We start from the raw sequence: 24,913 nt of genomic DNA, 5'->3' as shown, positions 1-24,913 counted from the left end.
TTTACATCTATCTGAGCAACAAAAAAGAATCTGAGTCTAAGAAACAGTTCTTAAAGAATATGAAAGTAATGGGAGTTCCCAGTAAACACTGGGCCCTTATCACAAAAGTTTTACTTTATTCAATTTGGAGTCTTGTTCCTCAGTTTGGGTCCCAGAAAACCCAAATGCAGCTTAGGGGAGCTTAAGGACCTGTCTGCAGCTGAAGCATCAGGTAAAAAGGAGGGACATTATGTGAACTGCTTCTTTTTCTCCCCATGTATGCCATCAAAGTATCTTCTTTAGGCTAAACACCAAAAAAAATCATGGCCAGCTTGCTTCCCTGCAGGCCATTCATTATTCTGAGCTAGGATAAGGCATATTAAGTGATTCAACCTACCTGTCCCAAGAGACAAGTGTTCCTTCTTTGTAGTTATCTTCTGGAGCCCCACCCTACATGATCAGTGTTTAAAAATATAAATAAAACATTATACCCCTGAAAAGAGCACTGGCAGCATTTCTATAAGGAGTCAATACTGGGAGGTTTCTGGTAAGTCAAACTGAAACATGATTCAACACGTTCTGTCTGATTTTGCTTTATGCATGCATAAGGCTGAAATATGAGCAAAAGCATTCAGCTCAGTAACTGCCTGCTACAACTTACAAGTATAGAATGTGTATTGGCATAGAGCAAAATTGATATACTGACAAGGAAAATCTGAAGCTATTCAGCACTTCTCCACCTTAATACTCCTCTGAAATCTGGCAATTCATTCTTCCCCAAAGGAAAAAATCTGTTGATATGTACAGGTAGAGCAAAAGCATTACAAAATCTACTAGAAGCTTTTGCAAGATTACAGCATGAAACAGGGGCAGTTCATTCCTTTTTGTGACAAAGGAAAGGAAAAAGTAACAGTTGTCCAGGGAGGTTATTACAACTTAATGCATCCTTTATTATAAAATCATATAGCACATGTTCTGCAGCATGTAGACTCAGCTATAAGCTAAGTGGCACTGTGGAGGCAAATCTGTTCTGTGGAGACACAGAACACCACTAACATCAATGTAAAGAATATAGTGGCACATTTTCTGATACTTACAGACACCCTTGAGCTGGCTCTTACTCTGGCTACAAAGTCTTTTTCCTTCTCAGCAGCTTGCCTTTGGAGTCTTTGGAAGTTTGTTAGTGCTGTGGTGAACTCTCCCACAAGACGGTCTTTCTGTATTTTCCTTTGACGCTGTTGGAGAAAAAATTTTACCAAGTCAAATGAGCTCAGGCTTTTCAAGGCTTTACTATTTCCAGTCTGCTAAATACCAAGGCATATATATTCCTTTTTCTTCTGAATTGGTGTAAAGTAAGGCTGTCAACAAAACCATTCGCAATTTCATGGACAAGCCTTCTTTCCTTCTAGGATAACATAACCACACAAATTAAGGCATTTAAAGAAGAAATCAATGTATTTATTTTCATTTAACAACTGGAAATGAGCAGTGATAAGAAAGCTTCTACCTTCCTTATTATCCACTGATTGTAAAATGTTCTGCTTTGTTGTGAAATAATTTGACACCAGGAATGCTAAATATGCAGAGGTGACTGAATATAGAGGGGAGAAAGGATGCAGAAAAGTGCAGAGCACTTAATATATATTTTACATAAATGCTGGAAATACATATTGAACTGAATCCAGCAGTGGGTTCACATACTCCTTTAAATCCTTTAAAACAGATCCAGAAATACTTGTTCTATCCTCTCAGGTTTGTTTTTTTTCAAGATGTAGTGAGGGGAAGGGGAATATTGGGCACCCAGGAGAGCCTCCACCATATTTTCCTAAATATATGCATTCATCAACCCTTACAATTTTATGAAAGGTTGTCATTTGCCATTCATGAATCTGTTATTTATGTATTTCATTAAGAAATAGCTTTGATAAAAGGGTAAAATTAACCTGTAAAACATTTCACTGTGAACTTTTCAACTCCAGATAAGCAAACAGAAAAAACCCCAACAAACTAAAGATACTTTGGCTGAACTAGAGATTATATACCAAGATCAAGTTCTAACACTGCTGTTAGAAGTTTACAGCTTGACAGGATGAGCACACACGGATCATGGCCTGCCATTTGTACTCCTTGTTTCAAGACCATTCACTTTTCCAAAGGCTCCTTACTAACTACCTGCAGACCAGGCTAGTTGTTTAAGTGACAATAACCTGAATCCATGTTTTCTAGAATCCTGTTGTTCTTCCCTTATTTAAGTAACAGATTTTGCTAGGATTAGAAACCACAGGAGGGCAGACAGGAGTGTGCTAACCACAACAGCCACTTCACATGTTTCTGACTGAAAGATTTTACACACACTTCAGAAAGAAGATTGATTTAGTAACAGCTCCTGTCTAGTCCTCTTGAGAAAGGAAAAGCCTATGACAAGACATAGCATATGCTGATCAGAATGATGCAGAACAGACATACTGTGATAATCAAATTATTCAGACAGTGAGTGAACAGTGTTTAGGCACACAATTCCTTGACTCTGGAAGCAGTCAGAGTGCTGGCAGAGTCAGATACAGCATCACTACAATCGATTACAAAGTGTCCAGCTACCTGAAAAATCAGAAAGGCACAAAACATTGCCTTGATTCCCACTACTTCTGTCACATAACTTCATTCCTGATACATAACAACAAGTTTGGGACAAGTCTGGACGGCAACAAAATATTCTTACATTTTAGTGTATTCCCGCATTGTGCAAATGTGTTGACTAACTAACTAAACAGTGCTTTGAAAATAGGAATAAAGAAATGAAGTGGCTCAAATACTTTACATGAGCCAACATAGTCAAACAAGCCATGCTTTTTGGTTTTATACCTGTTCACTCGTTGCAGGCAAAGATCCAAACTCTTTAATGTATTTGTCAGTTTCTTTGGCAAGTTGGTTGGTGTATTGCTGCTTCTGTTGCCTACAACCAAATGCAAATTTTTGTTAGAGACCACCAGGTATCTTTGCTGAATTTCACTGATTCTCAAAAAAACCATCAGTACTAAAAGCTTCTCTGAAGCCCACAAGGCCATCTTTATTCTGTTGTTTGCTGTAAAGGCATGAAATCATGGATTCCAGGCAAGACAGGTGTTGAAGAAGGTGTATTCTGCAGTGTGACAACATAATTAATAATTACTCACCTTTTTTTTGCCCTTAGGTTTCCTCTATTTTATTCATGTGCAGTAATACATTTGTAGTCATTATGAATACATAAATATACTTCCGATTTTATCACACAATCCTTTATCAATATTCACCTTTATTTTGTTCTGAAGCAACTCAAATTCTTTACCTGCTTTGGTATCTTCCCCACCCAGTCTATATAAAAAGGTTTTATCTGGAAAGTCATTATCAAGCCATCTGCATCATAATCAAATAACTCTTGGAAAGGCCAAGTATTCAGACAAGTGAAAGATAAAATAAAAACTCAAGCAAGGTTACATATATACATAAATTATTCCAATAAGGGTCTGGAATAACAACAACAACAGTTTCTGCACCGTTTAGGTGTCAATTTATGCTTAGATCTTGTTGGGTTATTGCATCAACTGTGTATGTATGTTGCTCTTCACCTATTCTCAGTCTCCAGTAGAATATCCCCTGTGGATTGTACCTGGCTAATGTTATGGGCCCTAAACGTGGGCTGTTATGAAGAAATTTGGCTGTTCACCAAAATGAACATCACAACTTTGGTCCAACACACACCTCCTCCTACTAGTCAATCGCCACAGCAAAGCATGAAACACACAAAAAATGCCAGGATGAACACATGTTGCTTACATGCATTTGTGATGCTGTGATTAATGTGGTAAAGAAGTTTAATGAAAACATCATACTGGTTCATTAAACCATGCAGAAAAGCAGAGAGCAGCTGCAGTCTCTCCTAGAGGCATGTTAGAGAAAGTCCACCTTTAGGTGACTGAACTCCAGCAGAGCATCTGCCTTGGAGTCTGATTTCACTTCTGTTATGTTACTATTTCTGGTAGGTATTTATTCTGTAATGTCACCCCTTACTGTAGCTTTCATCACTAAAAATTATATTCCCCTTCCTCTCCCAGTATTCCACCTCACAAAAAGCCCATCCCAATATATTCATTACATTGTGACACTTCTACAAGCAGATTGGAAGCATTGACTGGAGTGGAGGGGTGTGGTGGTATGTTTTTGAGCAGTGATACTGCTTTCTGTTTGTGCCACTTTGCTAACAAACAGCACAGGTTTTATAGATGCACTGATACTGCAGGCAATGTGCATGGGCAAATCAGCACATTTGAGTCTACCCTACTTTATAAAGCACATCTCAACATCTCAGTTTCAAATCTTTCTCTATGCTCACCTTTCTCAGGGAAATCAAGCACTGCCTAACAGAAACCCACCTCATCACCTAAGAGGAGATTGTTTACAATGCAACGAAATGAAGTGTTATGATGTGAAGTACTCACAGCTGTTGCCTCAATTCAGGCGTGTCCTGTGGTGTTCCAAGCTGATGGAGTATTCTTTGTATTTCAGCAGCTGTTTGTGAAGAGGAAGAAAAATTTGAATGGGGCAGAAACAATTGCTATTCAGTTTAATGCATTTTTGCTTGACAATTCTAAAGCCATATAAATAAATTGACAGAAATGGATATGCAGGAGTTTTTCAACCTACTACAAAGATTCCATTTGTAAGTGCCAAAACAACTATTGAGTGATTTTTGCCATGTCAAAGACAAAACCTGAGGTTTCTTATGAAGGATAGGAATGTATTAAAATCTTTAGGTAGAAACAGGCAATTTAAAGATTAGTCAATTATTTCATTATAGTAAGTCTAAATCAGGGGCTTTATTATATTTTTTAAAATAAACAGCACCATTCTTATTCTGGTTTATTTTATATATGTCATTTTGGAAAACCATATGGAAGACTTCTATAACATCTTACACAAACATTTCAGAATCCATGCATCAATGAAGAGACAGCAATAAAGCATTCATAGGTTAACAGTACATTAAAAAGGAAAGAAAATTTGTGTCCAGGTTTAAATTGCAATTTTGAGAACCTTATGTTTTTAAGTCTGGGATACAAACTGCCAGTGATTTTAAACTGTATTTCATGAAACACATTAGTTTTGAATTGCAAGAAATGACATATTGTCTGAGCCTTATTTTCAGCCTAATATATTTTACTGACTTATGAGAAAGCAAGGAAAAAAATGGACAGAAACTTAAAGGATAGGTAATTTTTCACACTGCAAAATTTAAAGTTTCCCTGTATTTATGTGCCCCTCCCCAGCAGACTGGTTACCACACAGACAGATATGGTACGATATTATGTGGGATCCTCACTTCCTTAGCTCACTATCTATTTTTTTCCCTAAACTAAGTTAAAAATGCAGTAAGTGACAACCTTACATAAGGAAGAAAAACATATTAAAAAAAGAGAGTACTTTTCTATGCACTATAGAAGTGATCTGTAGCAAACAGAACTACAGGTAAGCAAATAAGCTGAGTTATGTTAACTAGTTAGTTAAAACTGCAATTCCTTAAAGCATTTTTATTAATAATATTAATTCTGATCTTTGCTTCATAACAAACCTCCAGTGAATGTTGTATAGCTGATACTGGATAATCTGCACTGTTTTACAAAACATCCCAACTGCTATAGCAAATACTTCATGTGCACACCCACATAATGAATACATCAAAACAGTAAAGTTAGATTTCTATGAGGTAAAAAAATCAAATACTTCAGGCAAGTGTTTTTGAGATAACTAAATGGCATAAACTACTAACAGAAAATTTCTGTGTGGAATAGCGCTGTCAGATGGGTTTCATGCAACTTGTATTTTAACTGAGCTGAAAAACAGCAAAACATGAGTGAAGATTTTTGATTTTGGCTACTAAGGAGCAGCCCTTCCCTGCCCCCTACCTGCTAGCCACGGCAGTGCCCGTCTGCCCGCACTTCTGGGCAGCTGCAGCTGCTCGCAAACACTGATTAACACGAGCTCGGGGAAATTAAGCTTCTTTTTTATGGACAGTGCAATGCATTGTTTTAAAATAAGCAAAATGATAACTGGCTAGTGTTATCTTCAAGAATATGGAGTTTTAATATCTATAAAACTGAACACTAATTATTCTGTATTTGTTCGAAGGCACTATGCCTTCTGACTGCAGAGCCGAGGAGCTCGGTTACTCGTATGCACTTTGAAAAGGGAAAGTAAAAAGAAAACCAAAACAGACCGAAAGAAGTCTCGGTGTGTCCTAGCCCCACCTAGAGGTGTATTATTTAACTGCAAGTGAAGAAAATACAGGTTTGTGTTTTAAATAAGAATTCCCCGAAACATGGCCTATACTTAAAATATTTGCATTCCAAGCTAACTGCACATTTATCCGACTTCTAAAGCTGAACACAAGTAGATAATTGAGAGAAAATTAAAAAGCAGTACTGCAAAATTGGTCAGATGTACAATTCCAAAGGCAGAGTTTATGGCAGTTCAAGTCTTGTGATTCAAAAATTTAGCATAAAATTCAAACACATTTTATCATGAAGTCTGTAAGTATGCATAAAAATAGTAAATTTCTATTAGGACTTCAAATCACAAGGGGAAAAGTTTGAGGAAAAAAACTGAAGGACTGAAATAATATCATTTCTAAGGACTGAAATAATATCATTTTCTATGCTTCCTATAATTCAGTATTTTCCACCTTAACCTTTCTCAATAATGGGTATTACTGAAAAAAATTATTGTTTATATGAAGTATAGCAAAAAATATTTACATAAGAAAATGAAAATGCTTATTTGAGCAAATAAATAGAAAAAAAGAGCAGAAAAAGTAAATTTTGGGCAATAGCCTTCAGCAGCACTCTGGAAGATGCTTCATAAAAAAGCCAAAAACAAGTTAGTAGGACCAGCATAACAAAGGAAGTGGAGAAGCTGACTTTCCTGAAATCTTGAATTACAGTGTATGCCTACAGGTTGATGAGTTAAAGAAATCCAGTCTTTGTACTCCTTTGTATTAATATAAATATGCTGGCATGTATACAGACTAAAAATACATTTTTTATAGTCTTCTAACTCTTTTGGTTTGGCTTGTTTTTACTGATTTCTCACTGTAGCTACTCCTCATTCAAATATTTGATCTAATATTATAGATATAATCACAAAGCCACCTAAAATATAGACGTTAGGTTTATAGCGATAGTTTCATGAACAAAAATTTTCAACAGGTTTAAAGATATTACCATGGGGATCACAGAGGGAAAGGGTCTTCTTCCCTCACATGCACACACAGGTCTCACAGAATCTGATTAAAAGCAAGACCTAGCTTTGCAACTCCTTAGATCACAGGACAATATCCCTTCCTTTCCTCAAGGGAAAAGCAGGTAGCCTTAGCATCTCCTGCTAAAGGTTAGACTGCAGAAATACCTCTGCTTGCTCCTTCCATGGCTCCATGTGTGAAACAAGCAGGGAGAAGGACCAAGCAGGCAATTGAGAGCAAAACTGCTGAAAAACTGTGATTACTCTTTGGAAGACAGAAGTTCCTAAATTCCTGATTTCACTGCTGATGGTTGTATTTATAAGGGTACTGCCTCCTTCCTTCATTTAGCCAGCATTTCAGGCCTGTGTAGGGAGTTCAGGCTGGCAGATCACAGCACACAGCATCTGCTCTGGTGCCCTCAGTCCATCAGTAACACTCAAGTGTCCCAGAGAGCCAAAGGCTTAGGCCTAGCTCACACAGCCATAGCACTGCACTGCAAGCATACTGGTAACAGTCAGGGACCCAAGATCACAGCACAGCTTTGACAAGTTCCTAGGCTCGTTATGGTCTTCCCTTCCCCAGTTTCCCAATTCTTCAGACATCCCAAGGAGTTCCAAAAGACAGGAATAACCTAAGGTCCCTCCTGTCCTGGACATTACCAATCCTGCCACAGACACTGACTGAATCTTGTGCATGATTTGAATTCATTTCAGTGCAAAGTCAGACACTGGCTCACGTGAGCACTTAGGCTCCTTGGCATGCATAGGTGGCTGCTGGACTTTGCCCAGGAGCTGCACAAGGGCACACACCACGTGTGCATGCAGGCGTTCTTTACCAAAGTCACCGGCGCATGGCAACAGCCTGCAAACTCCTGCAGCCACTTCACACTGCACATCAGGGGAGATGTTTGCATAGAATGGAAATCAACAGCTCTGGCAGGGCTCACACTGCACTGGCAGGAACAGCACCTTGCCAGCTGTGGGCTGGCAAATAAGAAAGCAAGTCCACTTTGGAAACTGAGCAGAGCAGGAAGCACAGTACAGCATGCAAGTAAAATGCATTTTTCCCAAGAAACTGCGTGCAAAGGAATCCCATTTTTTTCACCTGAAAATTAGTCATGTCTTAGAAAGAAGCAGTACCATAACATTAAGAAGACTTTTCATTTGTCTTTGCAGCATTCCTGATCTAGATGTCACAATACACAACTATTAGCTGATAAAAGCTACTCAGCTTCTCTAAGGCTGATCAGCTGATCACATGCTCAGAAACAGGTCAGACATGGTTAATGATGAGCCAGAGAAACAATTAAGACCTAACCTGAATTCCTACAGAGAAAATTATTCAAGAGTCAGCTCATGTTTATTTTTACTAAGACAAACAGTGGTTCCATTTCTAGTCAGTGGAAGGCTCTTCCTCTAGTTAAGGAGAACATAAAAAGGAAAGTAGTAGTCTGATATAAAAGACCTCCTTTTCTCTACAAGAGTCATGTAAGTAGAGATAGTTGGAGTGGAAATATTTACAATGTTTAAAAGGTAGGAGTACTTGAGAAACATGTTCCTGACTGATCTGTAATACATACTTTTTTTTCATAAATAAAACCATGTTTCACATATTGGATCACACAACTACCCTTGCTTTAGGCTGGCAAGCAAAGAAGAAAGCTTCCTTGTATCAGTAATTACTGTAGAAGGTGTAACACCACAGCATTGCTGCAGTAGAAAAGGCAAAAATAATCCCCACCCAAATCCTTCAGTAAAATCCTAATGTTTGAAAGGCAATGGATCAACTAAGAGAATGGAAATGAAGAACAGAGTGGAGGTCACTTACCTTCTCTGGCAGAGCTGAGAAGTGTCCAAGACTGTTACTGATGTTCAACTACAGCATTAGACAAAGGACACTGAGGATGGTCTTACTTTGCAATGTTTACAGCAACTCCAGCTACAGGAGAGAAGCTTTCTCAAGTACCCACAATCAGCTATCTTCCTACCTTAAACTCTGTTCTACTTTACATTGAGAAAACCAAACTTTAAAACCCCAAGTGACCATGACCAAGCTTGTTGCAGCTTTATAAGTTGGAGAATGACATGTATCAACAACATAATCCTGAGAGTTCTAAAAAATATACCTCAATATAGAAGTATGAAACTGAGGGCAAATATGTTTAATTAGTGCTGCTTATTACCGCACTGCAGTAACTTCACTTCTTACTTGGATCACACAAAACTGCTTTATAGCCATCCAGCAGCTGTTTTTTTCCTTCAGCTTCCTTCAGCCAGATCCACCACACTGCCCAGTTTCATAAAGCTATGGTCTAATACTTCCACAGCAAAATGTGGCACTCACTGGGTGTGCATGGAAGAAACACCAACAGCAACACAAGCAACAAACACTGAGGCACTGCAGAGGACAAGAACCAGACAAACAGGAAGAGCAAGAACAATGAAACCTGCCTTACAAAACAGCAAGGACTGGGACCTCATAGGAAGAAGGAGCAGAACAGCTCCTCCTGAATGTTAATTGTAATGGTCCCACCTATGTCACCATCCTATACTTAAAAAGTGACAGACAGGGTTTTAGTAACTGAGGTTCACAGGGCTAAAACAACAACAGATATTTAAAGATTGCTTTTCACTCATTTTCCTTATTCCTGTGCCCAAGGAGAAGAAACAGAATCAGCAAAGTGTTTCTTTGTGTACACCTAATGCAACATTTGATTTGCTCCATGTGAGCCTTATGCTCCAGCTAAGTCTTCATAAGGCAAATAAGCAGTGGCTACAGCACCAGCACAGTCACCTTGCAGAAATGCTTTGTCAAATACCTCACATGCGCTGCGACCGGCTGGGTAACTATGAAGAAATTTCCTATTTCTTTCCAGCTGAGCAAGAGAGTCAACAAACAGCACATCCAGTTACAGATTAATTTGTGTGGAATCTAATAAACTTCAGAGTCCCTTCAGAGCAGGTTATTGGAACAAAAGAATTATTTGTTAAAATTACACCAGTTCAAACTGCTTTTGCCTGGGGACAACAAACTTCCTAAATTTATTCAAATCCAATTCAATGTGTTTTCTTTCTGCACTTCAGCTGAGGGTACTTGACTAAAGATGAAGAGATGCTGCAGAAAACATTCCTAGATCAAGGAAAATTAAGAGAGACACATTTTACAAGGGCACCTAGTGGTTGGACAAGGAAGATTGGCTTCAGTCTGAAAGAGAATAGGTTTAGGAAAAAAACTCTCTACTGTGAGGGTGATGAGGCGCTGAAAGGTTGCCCAGAGAAGCTATGGATGCACCATCTCTGGAAACCTTCACAATCAGGCTGAATGGGGCTTTGAGCAATATGATATAGTGGGTAGCATCCCTGCACATGGCTGGGAGTTGAAACTAGATGATCTATAAGGTCCCTTCCAACCCAAACCTTTATATGGACCCAGTGATTCTGACTTAGTTGCAATATCTTCATTAGATATAAGTGTTCTGTGTAAGACACTCTTTAAAGCTATTAATCCAGTTCACTCCCTCAAATTTTACATAAATGCCACAGTGCTGTCTTGCTAGCCCTACTTTAAACAAGAGTGACAGTTTCTCAAAGGAATCAAATCCAGGACACCAGTCAAAAGAGACCAGTTTACACCAAAAAGCATCCCCAGGAACTCACCTAATTGAAATCAAATATCCAAAAACTTCAGTAATTTGGTTTAAGGTTTAATTTGCTTTATTCTATCTAACTCAGTATGCAATACTGATTATTCTAAAACAAGAGAGTGCGTCAGCACAGAAAAACAGTAAATGATGCATGTGTGGGAAGGAGAAAATGAAATGAGGATAGGCCTAAAGATTGTCCCCTGAGCTCTAAGGACCAAAGACAGTATACTTGGACTAGTGGGAAAACATCCAGTCTTGTAACCTTTTCTTTGTATTTTGTTACAACTTCTGGCATTTCTAAATAGAATCATGCCCCAGAGTGACCAGGAACACCAGCAACAATGCCTGAAGTTCAGGATCTGCCCTCATTTTTTTCAGTGCTGTTGTAATTATTTCATTCCAGTGTACTCCCATTTATAATGGTCTTTCAAGGATAGACTGAAGCGGGGGGATTGAAGTATTGGCTGTTCTTCAAATGTGGGCGTAGAACACACTAAACACACATTGTTAAAGTGCACAATAACTGATCATGCAATCAATTATTACAGCTCAGCCAAGGTGAAGTCATTAAATCAATCCCTTTATATTCTAATCCTAAAGTATCCCTGGTAACTTCCTGAAACCCAGAAGTTTGAGCATTTCTCTAAAGAACACCAGTAGCTTTTTAAATGCTGAAAATGAAGCATAGTTCCACAGTAAACAGTAACTGCACAAACACCATAACCCAACCCACTTCCATGAAGGAAGTCTGGTTTTTAAGAGGCCAGGTCATTACTGCAGCCACCTCAGGAGCTGACATGGAAAGAGACACAACACACCACAGACCAGTCAACACAAGCAAGTAGCTGCTACTGCAGGGTCACTCACAATCACAATGAATCACTGACCTGGACTTGTTCTAAGCCCTAACAGGTGTCCAGCCCAGCACAGCAGCTTTACAGCAGATTTGATAGAGAGCTCCCTGTATAATCAAGCTGCTATGCAATCTCCTGTCCATAAGGAGATAAATCCAACAAAACTGAGCTGCAACAGGCATTTTAAGTACCTTAGAGGGATCTGAAATACAATTCTCTAGAGACAGGAAGAAGCATGAGGACTCTGGCCACATCCCTTCTCCTCTGCTGCAAGTGCAGGCTGTTTTGAAAAAGTTATCTTGCTAAGGTGAGTCCATTTATACTTGCTCCATCAACAAAAGCAACAGTTCCAGTAAAATTGTGGATGTCTTCACTGGCCAGCTTGCTCCTTTATAATTGTAATGCAATACATTGACAGTCAAGGAAAAAACTCTCCCTTTTCTGCATATATTGACACAAACTGTGCTGGGGCATACATGGAAGACTCATTTTTTTCAATCTATTCTGGTGCTAGCATAAATAAATCCCTGCCCCTCCTGTGCAATATCAGCCAAATAAGACAAAGACAAGACGAAACACAAAAATATTGAAAAAACTTCCCAGATTCAGAGACAAATCTGTGAGGCATGCTTTCTTAAATGTATATGCTATGTATTTTACATAGAAAAAAAACCTTTAAGAACTGCATGGAAATGATTCAGGTTGAAGATTTCTATTTTGAGAAATAATTTATTTCTACAAGAACTATGAGCTTCATAACTTCACCTCATTGCAAAGACAAGCATTTAGAAAGACTCAAATTAGCTAACTTTCTCCGCAATTCCTCAGCCTTGGAAGAAGTCCACAAAATGAAATGTGTAAGGATATAATGGTTCTTAAAATCCCTAAATAACCAGCCTTTTCCAGGTTTTATAGCAACTTCACTCTCTATCCAAGAAACCTTCTGGACAACAACAACAATAATAATATAAAAATTGTTTCAGCTGCTAAGTTCCCACAAAGTTTAATCTGGTTAACTGCAGCTAATTGGAAATTTCTGACAATACCACTTTTAGAAGCCTCAACAAGCTCTACTGGGAGGCTGTTTTCTTTAGAACCACACCTGTACAAAACCACACTTTTTATATATAGACAAAACAGAATTTTCTTTTCATACAGGCTGTGATTTCAACACCTCAGTGATCTCATTTACTTTTCATGTGCCCATCTGTGTTCTTCTATAGCCAAGAGTAATCATGCAAACCTGCTGGTGTTTCAAACATAGTGACAGATACAGATTTTCGTGAATGTTTTTAGCTGAACATTTTAACTACCTACTAGGCTTAAACCACAACATAAAGGCATCCATTGAAAGTGTTAATATTTTTCAGGGTTTAATTTACATTTATTATTTTCTACAGTCAGATAAAGTCACAGGCGAAGTCATATGATTGATTTAACTCCCATCTTAATGATATTCAGTGAGGATAGTAGCTTCTACAAAACTTGAGATGCAAGAGAAATTGAATCAAATTGTTGTCACAGGACAGGTATCACATGGCAGAGGGATCTCTGCTGGTTTAAGCTGACCTTCCAGGAATGTGCTCTATATGAATTGATACTTGTGCTGCATTAACAAGCAGCAAAGGACACCAGCAGAAAGTAGAAGTCCCTATGCGAAAGTATCTCTCAAAGTCAGCCAGACCGCCTCCAACCATATGTGGATTGTGGCTACTGAAATTTATTTATTTTTATTTTATTTTTATTACCTTGCAGCATGCAGAGAATGTGTTTGTTGAGCTGGGCTGATCTCCAGTGTGAATGAACAAGTCAAATACTTTATTAGTGACCTACCATGCCAATACTGAGCAAGGCTAGATTATGCCATTCTTACTGGCATCTCAACCAACTCTGTGCAAAATGCTGACAGTACCTGGAGCAGTTGGGAAGTGAAGGAAGGGTTTGGTAGGGAAGGAATATGAATCCATTACTACAGTTAATGTAGGTTCTCTAGCTTGATTACTGTTTGCAAACAAAAAAAAAAAAGTGCTTTAAAAGAAGTGTTTTAAAACCCAAAGATGGGGTATATTTTACCAATATCAGGCTTTGTTCTGTGTTTCCAAGCAAAAGACAGCATTCTAAACTGCTTCTAAATGGGCAGCTCCAAAGCCCAGCTCAAGATGCCAGTGGAGACTTGATAGTTAGAAATCTAGCCTGCACCATTCTTGCTTTTCTTCAGGGACTGCTCCAGGTCCCTGGAGCATTTATTTTGTAGCTACAAATAAAATATTAATTACAAAGTAAAACAAAAGCACACTAGTCTGCTTCTTCCTCAGTGCCCCACACATGGCAGAGTTATTGTATGTGGGGGGAGGAAAAAGCATAGCTGTCTACTTCTTGCAGTGTTCCTGTCAGAGACATGAGTCAAATCTTTCCAGCTGAGCAGAAGAGTCACCTACTCCTCCAACTCCTCTAACTGCATCCTTCCTACATTTATAACTGTGAAGTTGTTCCTGTAGAGGAATGCAACTCCCATTTTTCTCCCTCTCGGGAACATCTTTTTAAATAAAATGCTTTCCCTCTTTTAGCCACACAAAGAGAATCAGTTCTTTAAAACACAGAAAATGGTCAGATTTCAAAGAACTGCTCCCCCTCATCTTCAGTTGTGAGAAATCTGAAAATTACATATTTTAAAGTCTTTAAATTAGGCTTTTTGTTTGTTTCACTTAATCTACTTTCATCTGTCCACTTGTTGGAAGATCAGATTTATACAATTGTATGCCCTTCCAAAAGAGAGGGAGGGGGGGAAAAAAAGGAAAAAAAAAGGAAAAAAACAATCACATGTGTTCATCCTCCCAGGCATATCCCAGTAAGGTAAATGAACATGACTAGAAATACAGCTTTGTAAGCAGGCAGAATTTGTTTTGTTACAGAGATATATGTTTTGATAGCTCATCTTGTATCTGTGCATCACACTCATTCCTTGTCTATCCTGTTGCTGTAGACAAGAGGAAATATTTCAAGGAAATATTGAAGGGAAGCATTTAGATTTGTCTCAAGTTAATAGCACTGCCATTAAGCTGACAAATAGGTGAGAGTGCTACCTGTGAAATCCAGTTCTAGAACAACTGCTCCTTCAGTAAACTGATTAAACCACCTTGATAATAGGTTCTCTGTCTGCAAAGGCCAGACAGGTTGGAGCTTTACATCCCACATATATTCTTCCACATATTCTCTCCTCCATATTCTTGTTCTTCGTATTCAGAAAGCTAGGGACAAACCTCAGCCACCTTTAAACTGCACTGGACTTTTAAAGCATGAAATATAGGTCACCTAGATTTTATAAACAGATATAATATAGGCCTGAAATGAGAATTACAGTTACTTTAGACTAGGATCCAGACAGACTGTCAAACCTTAACTACCAGTTGTGTTCTAGTAAGACAGAAATTTAGCAACTATCCAAGTCTAGCTCATTATACACTTCTTTGGTTTCATTATTTGAATCTGAAATTCCCTTAGCTGTTTGCAGATCTGCTTCTCATCACTGTTAATACAGACCCGAAACCAAACCAGTGAGACATGGCTTGCAGGCATAGCTGCCCTCACTGAGGTTCAGCACACAACACTGCAGCTCATTTGAGCACATGTGATTCAGACTCCCCAGACTTCAGAGCACTGCTCAGAGTCACATGGATACTCAAACTCCAGCAGTGGGTCTAAGAGCCTCTCTCTCTCTCCTGCCTGAGGCCCACCACTTTCTCTGGATGTCAAGAGCAGCCTTAAGTTTTGCAACTCCAGCTTCTCAGTGAAACAGTTGTGACAAAAGTAATAGAGAAATACCCCACTGACTAGTTCCCTAAATCTCAGCTCAGAGATGTCACTGAGTTTCAGGCTGAGCAAAGCAACTGTTCTCTAGATGTTGTTAAGTGATGTTATACACATTTATTTCTGCAGAAATGCTGCAAAAGTGAAAAAAAGCACATCCTTCTCTACGGAACAGCTGAGAGAAGTTTTACACACAGAATGCTCTGGGGTTGGGGATCTCAAACACAGGCAGGTGTAAGAGAACTCACAGTACACACAGCAGCATATGCTGCTTCCCATTAGCTAGCCCAATTTCAATTTTCAAGGTCCTAAGAAGGACTCACCAACACCCTCTCCTCCAAAGAAACTCAAAAAGTCCAGTACAGATAGCATTTACTGCAGTAGCTGAACAAAGGTTTGTACAAGGCACAAGCAATTTATAGCTCTTAACACACCTTCAACAAAACAATCAACGGCATGATTGCATCAACAGATAAAAAAATCTGTCCTTTAAAGTTAAAAGGCTAACCAAGATGTTACCAAACACAAGTGTATGTCCTTCCATTAACCCAGACCAAAAAGAATAGTATCTTGCAACTGATACAATTACTGAAGCAGTGTGTTAAACCAGCATAGAGAAGAGCTTTCCTAGCCAATCAGTAACAGTGGGCTAGATGAGCTAGGAAAGCAGTGAGAATACAACATCAGCATCCTGCCCATGCATTATGAGTGAGGTACTTAACATATGTATTTTATCTTGAAACAGATCAGTTTTATTACTTGGAAGGTGAGGATGTAGTAATTCAACCTTGAAGAAATGTTAAAGATTGTTGTTCTCACCCATGCTACTTCCTATAAACTCTGGTGTATTACTAAATCTTGGCTGCACAATGTTATCTAATATAGGAAGTTCTGTATTTCCCCAACAAGTTAAAGGGCCGGCTTGTAGCTCTAAGGGCCAGTTTCTTTTTGACTAATCTGTATCTCATCTCCATCTCTATAGTAGTATTCCCACCTTGCTTGCAAGAAGTGTAAACTAGTTTTGAGGTACCTCCTGAAATAGCCTGGTGATCTGAAATGAAATTCATTTCCTCTATTAATCTCACACTGAAAACCAGAGTATCTACACACCTCCAGGTTAACCAAGAAGAATTCAAATGTGTTGACGCCTCTCACAAATGCTTAGCATCTCCAGGCAGAATTGCAAAACCAAGGCAACTGCTTAGATGGAAATCCATGCATTTATGGTTGAGATTCTTGTCTCTCCCCCTTCCTTCCTAACCAAGATGAAAAACTGCAGTCTAAGAGACATGTTCAGCATCTCACTAGCACTATAGGTGCCTAAGCTTGCAGGTTTCTTCCATCTGACCTGGAAGTTCCTGCAGCTCCCACACTCCAATAGAAAGCTGCAAGGGTATTACACACAGTGGGAAAAAATGCTAGAAAAGTCCTTAAGTCTCTAAAGACCTCAGTTCAGGAAACACATAGGATCCAGACCCTCATAAAAATCTATGCAAGAGTAACTGAGTGGTTGCAATTCAGTCAGATCTACACAAGAGCAAGGGATGGAATCCAGCTGTGTCCCTACCAGGACTAGAAAAGTGTTTGGCTGCTGCTTTTCAGAGCAAAGCTCCTGTTTCTGAAGCCATGCAGCAGTGGGGCTTAGAGACATTTGAACTTGGATCTTGGCATGGCAGTAGCACCTATTTATTGCTCAGACTTCAGCCATCTAAATTTCAAGATACAAAAGACAGTAGGACTGCAGATAACTCTTCTGGCACATCTCCTATCTATGCATGGGCAGCTTGCTGTTAGCGTGCCTTGGGGAGGAGACAGAAGAAGGAAGAGCAGGGACGGAAGAGGAAAGATGAGATTAAGGAATCAGTGAGTCCAGCACAAGACAGTTAATTATGTTCAGCAACTTTCATAATACTCTAGTTTCAATCGCTGACTTTATGTTTTCATCTGACAGAAAACCCTTTTTTACATCTTGGAGCCTCAGTGTCTGTCACAGGTGGACAGCTGCCTCTGGAAGACCAAGTTAGAAGCCATCAGACTGAATGAGTTCACTGCGTAGATTTTAGGAAATAAAGCATGAGGACTTTTACAGAGTTGGTTTGTTAACTTTAGGTTGTGGAAATACCACCCTGAAGTACAGAAACTTTTCAATAAGGCAAAATTGCAATTTTTGTTCTTGTCTATTGAGATCTGAAGAAATTCTTTCTGAAAGAAAATAGAAAATATAACTGAAAAAATGGGAAAAAACCCAGTCTGTGCCACTAACCTGCACTACAAATACCAACTTCTAGAATTTGTCTTCAAAACAAAGATTAAAATTTTAATAAAAACTGACATACGTGACTGTCCAGAATTCATTTGAAGTTTTAACATTAAAATACTCATTTCTGCATGCACTCTGCATCCTGCACAACATAAAACACATGTACCAAAACTAGCCACATATTGTTCATGACTATTTCCCTTCTGATCAACCATATGCTTAACATAGTTTGTCAATCAAGTTGTATTTGCTTTGTATACACACACATTAAAAAAAAATGGAAAATGATGGAAAAGGGAAAAAGGATTGACAATCCCAGCAGCCTAATTAACCTCTAGCTTGAATACCCCAATTAGGTGGCTAAAAAATACTAAGTAGCATGAAACTAAGCACTGGTATTTTAAAACTTGTAGAATCTTATTTACATATCTAAGACACACAAGGAACAAGGGGAACCTGCAAGGCCACAGCTTCTGTCCCTGTTAAAAAATTCAAGCTTCAGTGAATACTTATGCAATCCTTGCTCAGCAAACACCTCAACCTACCATCTTAAAGTGTCCTTTAACTGCCAGGACAAAACTGGTGAATACAGTGTGATACTATCTGTACTTGCCATGGCAGATCACTGCTAACAATACACATGAAGGAAGGAATGGTCACGCTGTGTGGGGTGCCACAAACCTACCAAATGAGTAGGCAGAGTCAGAGTTAACTCCCATGAATGAATCTGAGACACTCACCTCGAGTGGGGCCACCACCATTACTAAAATTTTACACAAAACATGCACAAATGTAACTTACAGCATTGTGTGATCTTCTGGATGTTAGAAGTTATGCGTTGGGCTAGTTGATTAGGATCCCCCAAACCTGGTCCGTACGACATGGCTGAGTAGATCTGCTGTCACAGTCATCCACAACAGGAAAATGACAGGCAGCCTCTACCTACAGAAAACAATAGTTATGTTTTGGTCATTGGTTTATAAAGGTCTTCATCTTCTTAAACAATACATGGGAGAAGATTAAAGAAAACTCCATATCCTAATATTTACCCTCCCTGAACGCACTGTACTTCAAAGACAGAGTTTATCTTTTGTCAAACTACTTATATATTTTCCCCATTGTAATCAAAGAATGTCATTTTCATTGTATTTACCATTCCAGTAAAAAAATGTTTAATCTGAAACTGCCAAACCCTCTGAAGAATTACATCCCAAACCAATTACATTGTTACTTACATGCCATATATCACCCACCCCAACAATAAAATCCAGCATAAGTAACCACTGGAAAAAAAACTTCAGAAAAAAAGGCAGCAACCAGTTTCCTCCAAACACCAATCATTTGTATCAACTTCAGTTTTAGTTTAACCTAGTGCCACCTAAGTTCTATGAATGCTAATCAGCACTTTATCCTGTTTCAGCTGCTGTATTTGCCAATATTAATTCATTTTTCAACAACTTGGGTATTCAAACACATTTTTAGGGGTGTTTTTCCATCCATACAGATAAAATTTCAGCACAAGCTCATAGGCACATATCCTAAATCAAAATTAATAAGACGTAAATTACAATACCTGTGCAAATCAAAATTGGTGGTTTATCTGTTCTGCAGTGAGAATGCAGAATAATCAAGTGCAACACATCCAACACAAACCCACAATTTCATCCAGGCTGTGCTATCCTGCACATCACCTTCACAGGTTGAACATTTTAGCTTCACCACTTCCCCGCATTTCCACTGTTCAACCCAAACCATGTGCCTTCCAAACAATGTCCTCTCCTTCTGTCCCATGAGCTTCTGGTTAAGAGACACCACTAAAACTCCATTTCAGGTATAGAGAAAAAGAAAGCAAATTTACTGTGTGAAAATAAGGAAATGAAATACCAACTATTTGTCAAGTATGACAGCAGCTGTACTACAATTTGCAAACCCAAGTCCTTAAAACCTTTTTTTTAAATACAAACAATTAACAGTGCTTGTTGCCAAATATTTCCTTCTACCTTGGAAATGCCTGTATTAATCCAGGCAGCAATACCCTGGCTGCTTTAAAACACAACTGGTTTCACATCTCTGTCATATAAAATGATCTCTAGCAGAGCCAAGACATGTACTGGTCTTGACATTGTGCAACTCACCAAAACTTCACCAGAGATGTAAATACAGAGGTCAGGCCCATCCCTGCCACTCTGCAGGTGACATCACCTGTGCCCCATGAAAAAGCTGCTGCTACCATGAAGACAAACTCGGCTTAATTTCAAAATGGCTGCTTCACTATGATCCCAAGCCCTGCTTGGGGTGATCAGGCCCTACTAATGAACAACCTGACTGCAGATGAGGCCACAGGGAACGTACTTGCACTCTTCTTCTTGCTGCACCATTGCCAGAGCCATGACAATTGTCTGCAGTGTCGTTTCCTTTGTCTGTACCACATGCAGATTCAAGTTATTTTGACTAAAGTCTGGAGTCAGTCAGCCAGCCAGCCTAAATCCCACTTATCTGGGCCAAGGCTGGAATTACAACCTTTGAATTTTTTTTGGAGATTCCAGGCAACATCGCACTGAATTTGTATTGCAAGACCAAACCCACGCAACCTTTACAGCAAATAAATGGCTCTATACCTTAGTGTATTGACTAAGTAAGGAAATCTACCAATTCAGTGAAAAATACAATAATAGGCATAAAATCCAAAGAAACCACCTAAAAACTAAATTTGAAAAAGATTTCTCAGAACTGCTGACAGGTTTTTGTAAAAGTTATTACTATTTCTAGATACCCTAGTAGCATGCTAACTACAATGCTACTGACTAAAAAACTTTTTAGTTAAATATTACAGTTAATGTTAAAAGTTGTTTAACTTTTATGTTTAATGGTAATGTTAAAATGCCCCTGCTAAGGAGAAGAGATGGCAAAAGACCAAGCCACCTTGTGTAGAATTAACTGAAACAACATTTCATGATTGGTTTTTCTTCTTTCATATTGGTATTCACCTAACAGCTGCCTGTAGCACTATTCTCAGGAATACCTTTACAATAAGAGATATGCACTGAATATTTCATCCAAGTCTTGACAAAAGCAGTTACTGCTTTTTTTTTTTGTCTTGCAAATTTCTACAGCAAACTGTAAATATCTTTAAAGAAGTTACACTCCACTACACTAACAAGCATACAGATTGTTCAATACATAAGACAAGAATTTTTCAACTTTCTACAACAGCCAAACACAATAGATAGCAAGATGTTCAGATGACAGAGTACAAAGTCCACAAGATATAGTTCAACTTTTCATCTGCACCTGTAGATCTCTCTAATTGTTGACACAATTCTTTTTATCAACTCTCATACTTAATAATTGAGACTTATAGCAAATTTGTAGGATAGCCATGTAAATTCACAGCTGGTTTACTCCAGGCACATTCTTCTGCTAACAGAGCTATTCCTGAGTATTTCAATAATACAGGTAGGTGACAGTAAGTGACTGTCTGGGGAACAGACAGAAAGAGAGGTAAGAGGACAGCCATCGGCTGTCATCACCTCCCAATCTTCACCACATTTTCTCCCTCTAGTTCTCACAGTAACAAGGGCCTCTGAACCTGATGAACACCCTTCTTGCACTCCCAGCCCCTTCACTTGTGAGTGCTGAGTTACTCAAGCTCCTTTGAAAACAGAGATAAGCTGAGCCCTTGGAAAGTCAACTGCTGATGACCTAGACAAGGTCAGGGTTTCAACCACCAGGAAAAAAAAGAAGCATACACCAAGCACTTCTTTCCATCCAGGGTGATAGGAGCATTCATCACGACACTGCATTTCCACAGAAATTACCCCTTTTCCCTTCCACAGCATTTAAGTACTCTGTTGTGATGTATTTGGTATGACTGGCTGCACAACTTACAAAACAGGGAAGTTAAAGGCCTGCTGCAGTTGCAGGAAGTACACTTTGCCTTCAGACTGGAACCGAGCTGCACTTGTGGTAGTCTTCAGTTCCTCTAAAAGTTTCAGTCAGGTGTGAGTTTCTGATGGTACATTTTATTATCTTCTGCTCAACATCACTGCCTCTGAATGGGAGTACACCAAGTGCCAATTCGGCTTTTCAAGCTACTGTAGAAATTCCAAGGAACTGAGTTGACAGGCACAAATTAAATGAAAAATCAGAACATTTTGTTAACACTAACTGAAGCAGGATCTCACTGTACATTGAGGCTTAAAGAACTCAAAGGACTGAAGATGTTTTCCATAATTTCTGCATTAACTAGTTCCTACGTCATTTGGTCACTTCATACCAAAACAAAAAATGAACCTTAGTACCAACATATCTTCTAGCCAGGTGTTTATCAGGCATAAGAAAAAATCCACTTTTCCATCGACTATGAATGTAGAGACCAGAAAGTCTCCACATCTGAGCAGCTCCCCAGTGTCATTCCTGAAGCTCCATCAGGACAAAAGGAAGTGATGTGACAAGCACTGCACATGTCAGATTTCACAGCAGTAACACGAATATTCTGCAGACTCCAGTAAGCTACAGTTAATAAGCACCTAATCTATTTTGTATTTTCTCATTTAGATATTTGAAGAATTCTCCTTCTCCCAGAAGTCTAGCTCAGATACATTAGGATAAGAACCCTTAAGCAATAGTTTTACTGTTTGAGCAATATTATAGCATTAGGACCTAGAATGTTTACATGGACCCTTAACTTTCAGAAAGCAAAAAGTACCCACTGCATTCCATAGAACACTTGAAAATTTACATCTGATCTGATTTTATGCATTTAAGTATCCAGAAATAAGTCATGGGGCTTTCCTTACAGGATATTCTTTTCCTAAATAAAGGTCACAGTAACAAAGCTTCTTCTAAACAATATGTGGCTTCCTCTATGAACTACCCCTACCCCTCCCAAAAATAAAAAAGGTTAAAATTCTTCAAGCAGGGTGAAAACACAGTCAAAAGTGATGAACTGCTGAAAAACTTGGGCAAAAATTTCAGCAAGTCACAATGTTTGCTACAGAAAAGATAAGGACCTCCTGCTACAGCACCTGAGGGATTCTCATAACAGACTCTTAGCAACAGAATTAAGCAGATACAGGTGAGCATTAAATCTGTCATTATTTTGCTAAGGGATGAGGGAGGTTTAATTTTTTCCTGGACTGATGTCTCTTTTTCCTTTATACTTCAATATTTAGAGACTGATATTACATTTCCCACTTTCTGCTTTTACAGCTCCTTGTGCTGAAATCCTGGTCCACAGGCAGGCTGTAGGCCCCCATAATACAAAACCTACCACTGAGCATAACAAATAAGCAAACAAAGTAGCAGTGAAATTAAATTCTTCTTGCCTTCTTAAAAGAAAAGTTTCCAGATTATTTTTTTATCCTCTACTTTCAGGTAGAAGTCAAACTTAAATCCATATACGGTAGAAAAAAGCAAAGTTTATTTAAAACTGCATCAACACTAACAGAAGAGATGTCAAAAGGTACTGCCTACCTACTCTGCACAATTCCCATGTTACTGATGCTGAAACCTACCAAAACCAAGCTCGCATCATCTAACAGCTCTGTGTTTGGGGTTTTTTGAAATAATTACTAGACTGTGCCACTGGTCAGTGTTTTTAGTCATTTTTTTCTAAAAATGATTCTGTTGAACAGAGATGCAATTTAAAGCAGCGACATTTAAACTGCTCAGCATGAAAAGCTAAATTACAGAAGCCTGAAATTCTGCTAGGCCTAACGCATCACCAACGCTAAGCATATATGGATAAAAATTACCACCCTTACAATTGTCTGATTCATCCACACTGATATTTATGATGAACTAGGTGAAGGAAGTGCATAGCTTTCACAAGCCTAAGAGAACATATTAGTGCTTGGCAAAATGCCTTAAGCAAGAGAATTATGATTCCTAGGAGCACACAAGGCATTTTAAGGCCTTACGATGAAGCAAGGAAAAGGAACACTGGGGACTGGAACTATGGGGAAAGAGAGGGAATGAGAAGTCTGAAAATGGACCTGATGACCATTTCAAAGTGCCCAGTTTCTTTTGCAGCTGGTTATCTCGCAGGAAAAAGAAGATGGATGAGAAGCCTGATATATGTGGTGCGCTGTTTGTTCTCACCCAATTCTTCATGGTAGCTTGTTGGCAACTAAGTGAACAGATCAAGCACACCAAGGGATAAGTTACCTTTGCACAAAATCTGATTGCAATGCATGCCAAGTCTCTCTGAGGCCTACCAGGGTGCTAATGACCACATAGAGCTCATGGTCTCTTTTCTTCTCCTCTCTCAAGAGTTTCACTTCAGTGTAAGTCACCAAAAAGAGTGCTACCTCATATTCTTCCAAAGACTATGAAAGGCATCATCATGAAGCAAACACAGACACAGGTTATAACAATGCCAACACTGAGTAGCATTTTCTTCTAATTTTGACATATTTTAACTCTTTTTTTTTGTCCCCTTTTCCTTCTTTTCAATTAAGAGCAATTGCACAATCCCCAGGCTCCAAGCAGAAGGGCTGCACTGCCGGCAAAGCACAAGCCTGTATAATGACCCGTCAGGAGGGCTTCACTCGCCCGGCTGGCACAGCCCTCTGCCTTTGAATGGCTCGTGGAGGGGATCACAGCACAGGAGCACATTGCTTCTGACCAAGTATCCTGAGATTTTAACACCGGGCGTTTTCAATTAAGGTGTAGTGCCCTGCGGTGCATGCAAAGCGGAGTGAAACCTTCCACTGCCTTGTTGAGTTTGAAGAAGCCTGAGTTTCCAATGCAGCGCCGAGTGATTCACCAGGAAAACAGCGATAACGCCGGGCGCCAGGCCCGGGCTCACTATTTACACCGGCTACTTTTATAATGTCCCCTCCTCCCGCTGACATGCTCACCTCGGACTTGGAACAGCAAGGGGAGCATTTCCACTAGGAGAGGGTGCCCGTCCCACCCCACAGTTCCACACCAGCTGCTATAAAACACCCGCTGTAGGCCCCGACCCTCCCCCGAGAGCATCGCCAAGCCCAAAGCCCTGGTACCGTGGGTGTCACAGGGAAGGGTGCGGGGAAAGAAGCTGCTGCTGACACGACCGGCCGCGCTCCAACACCGCGCTCCCTTCGCAGCCCCGACCC

At 39.3% G+C, this 24,913-nt stretch overlaps 1 protein-coding gene across 1 annotated transcript in view; it reads right to left on the bottom strand.

The window, feature by feature from the left end:
• Window positions 1-24,913, bottom strand: part of STX7 (syntaxin 7) — a 31,065-nt gene that overhangs the window by 5,842 nt on the left and 310 nt on the right. The window contains exons 2-6 of the mRNA XM_058801394.1: window positions 18,615-18,755; window positions 4,455-4,524; window positions 2,842-2,932; window positions 1,077-1,214; window positions 377-429 (exon numbers count right to left, since the gene is read on the bottom strand). Of these exons, the coding sequence (XP_058657377.1) occupies window positions 377-429; window positions 1,077-1,214; window positions 2,842-2,932; window positions 4,455-4,524; window positions 18,615-18,696 (434 nt within the window). The 5' untranslated portion in view covers window positions 18,697-18,755. The remainder of the gene's footprint in view (window positions 1-376; window positions 430-1,076; window positions 1,215-2,841; window positions 2,933-4,454; window positions 4,525-18,614; window positions 18,756-24,913) is intronic.

This window comes from Ammospiza caudacuta, chromosome 3 (assembly GCF_027887145.1).
Source record: "Ammospiza caudacuta isolate bAmmCau1 chromosome 3, bAmmCau1.pri, whole genome shotgun sequence".
NCBI classification, from domain to species: domain Eukaryota; kingdom Metazoa; phylum Chordata; class Aves; order Passeriformes; family Passerellidae; genus Ammospiza; species Ammospiza caudacuta.
The sequence above is the reverse complement of the archived record's forward strand: the minus strand, read 5'-3'. Positions and strand labels throughout refer to the sequence as shown.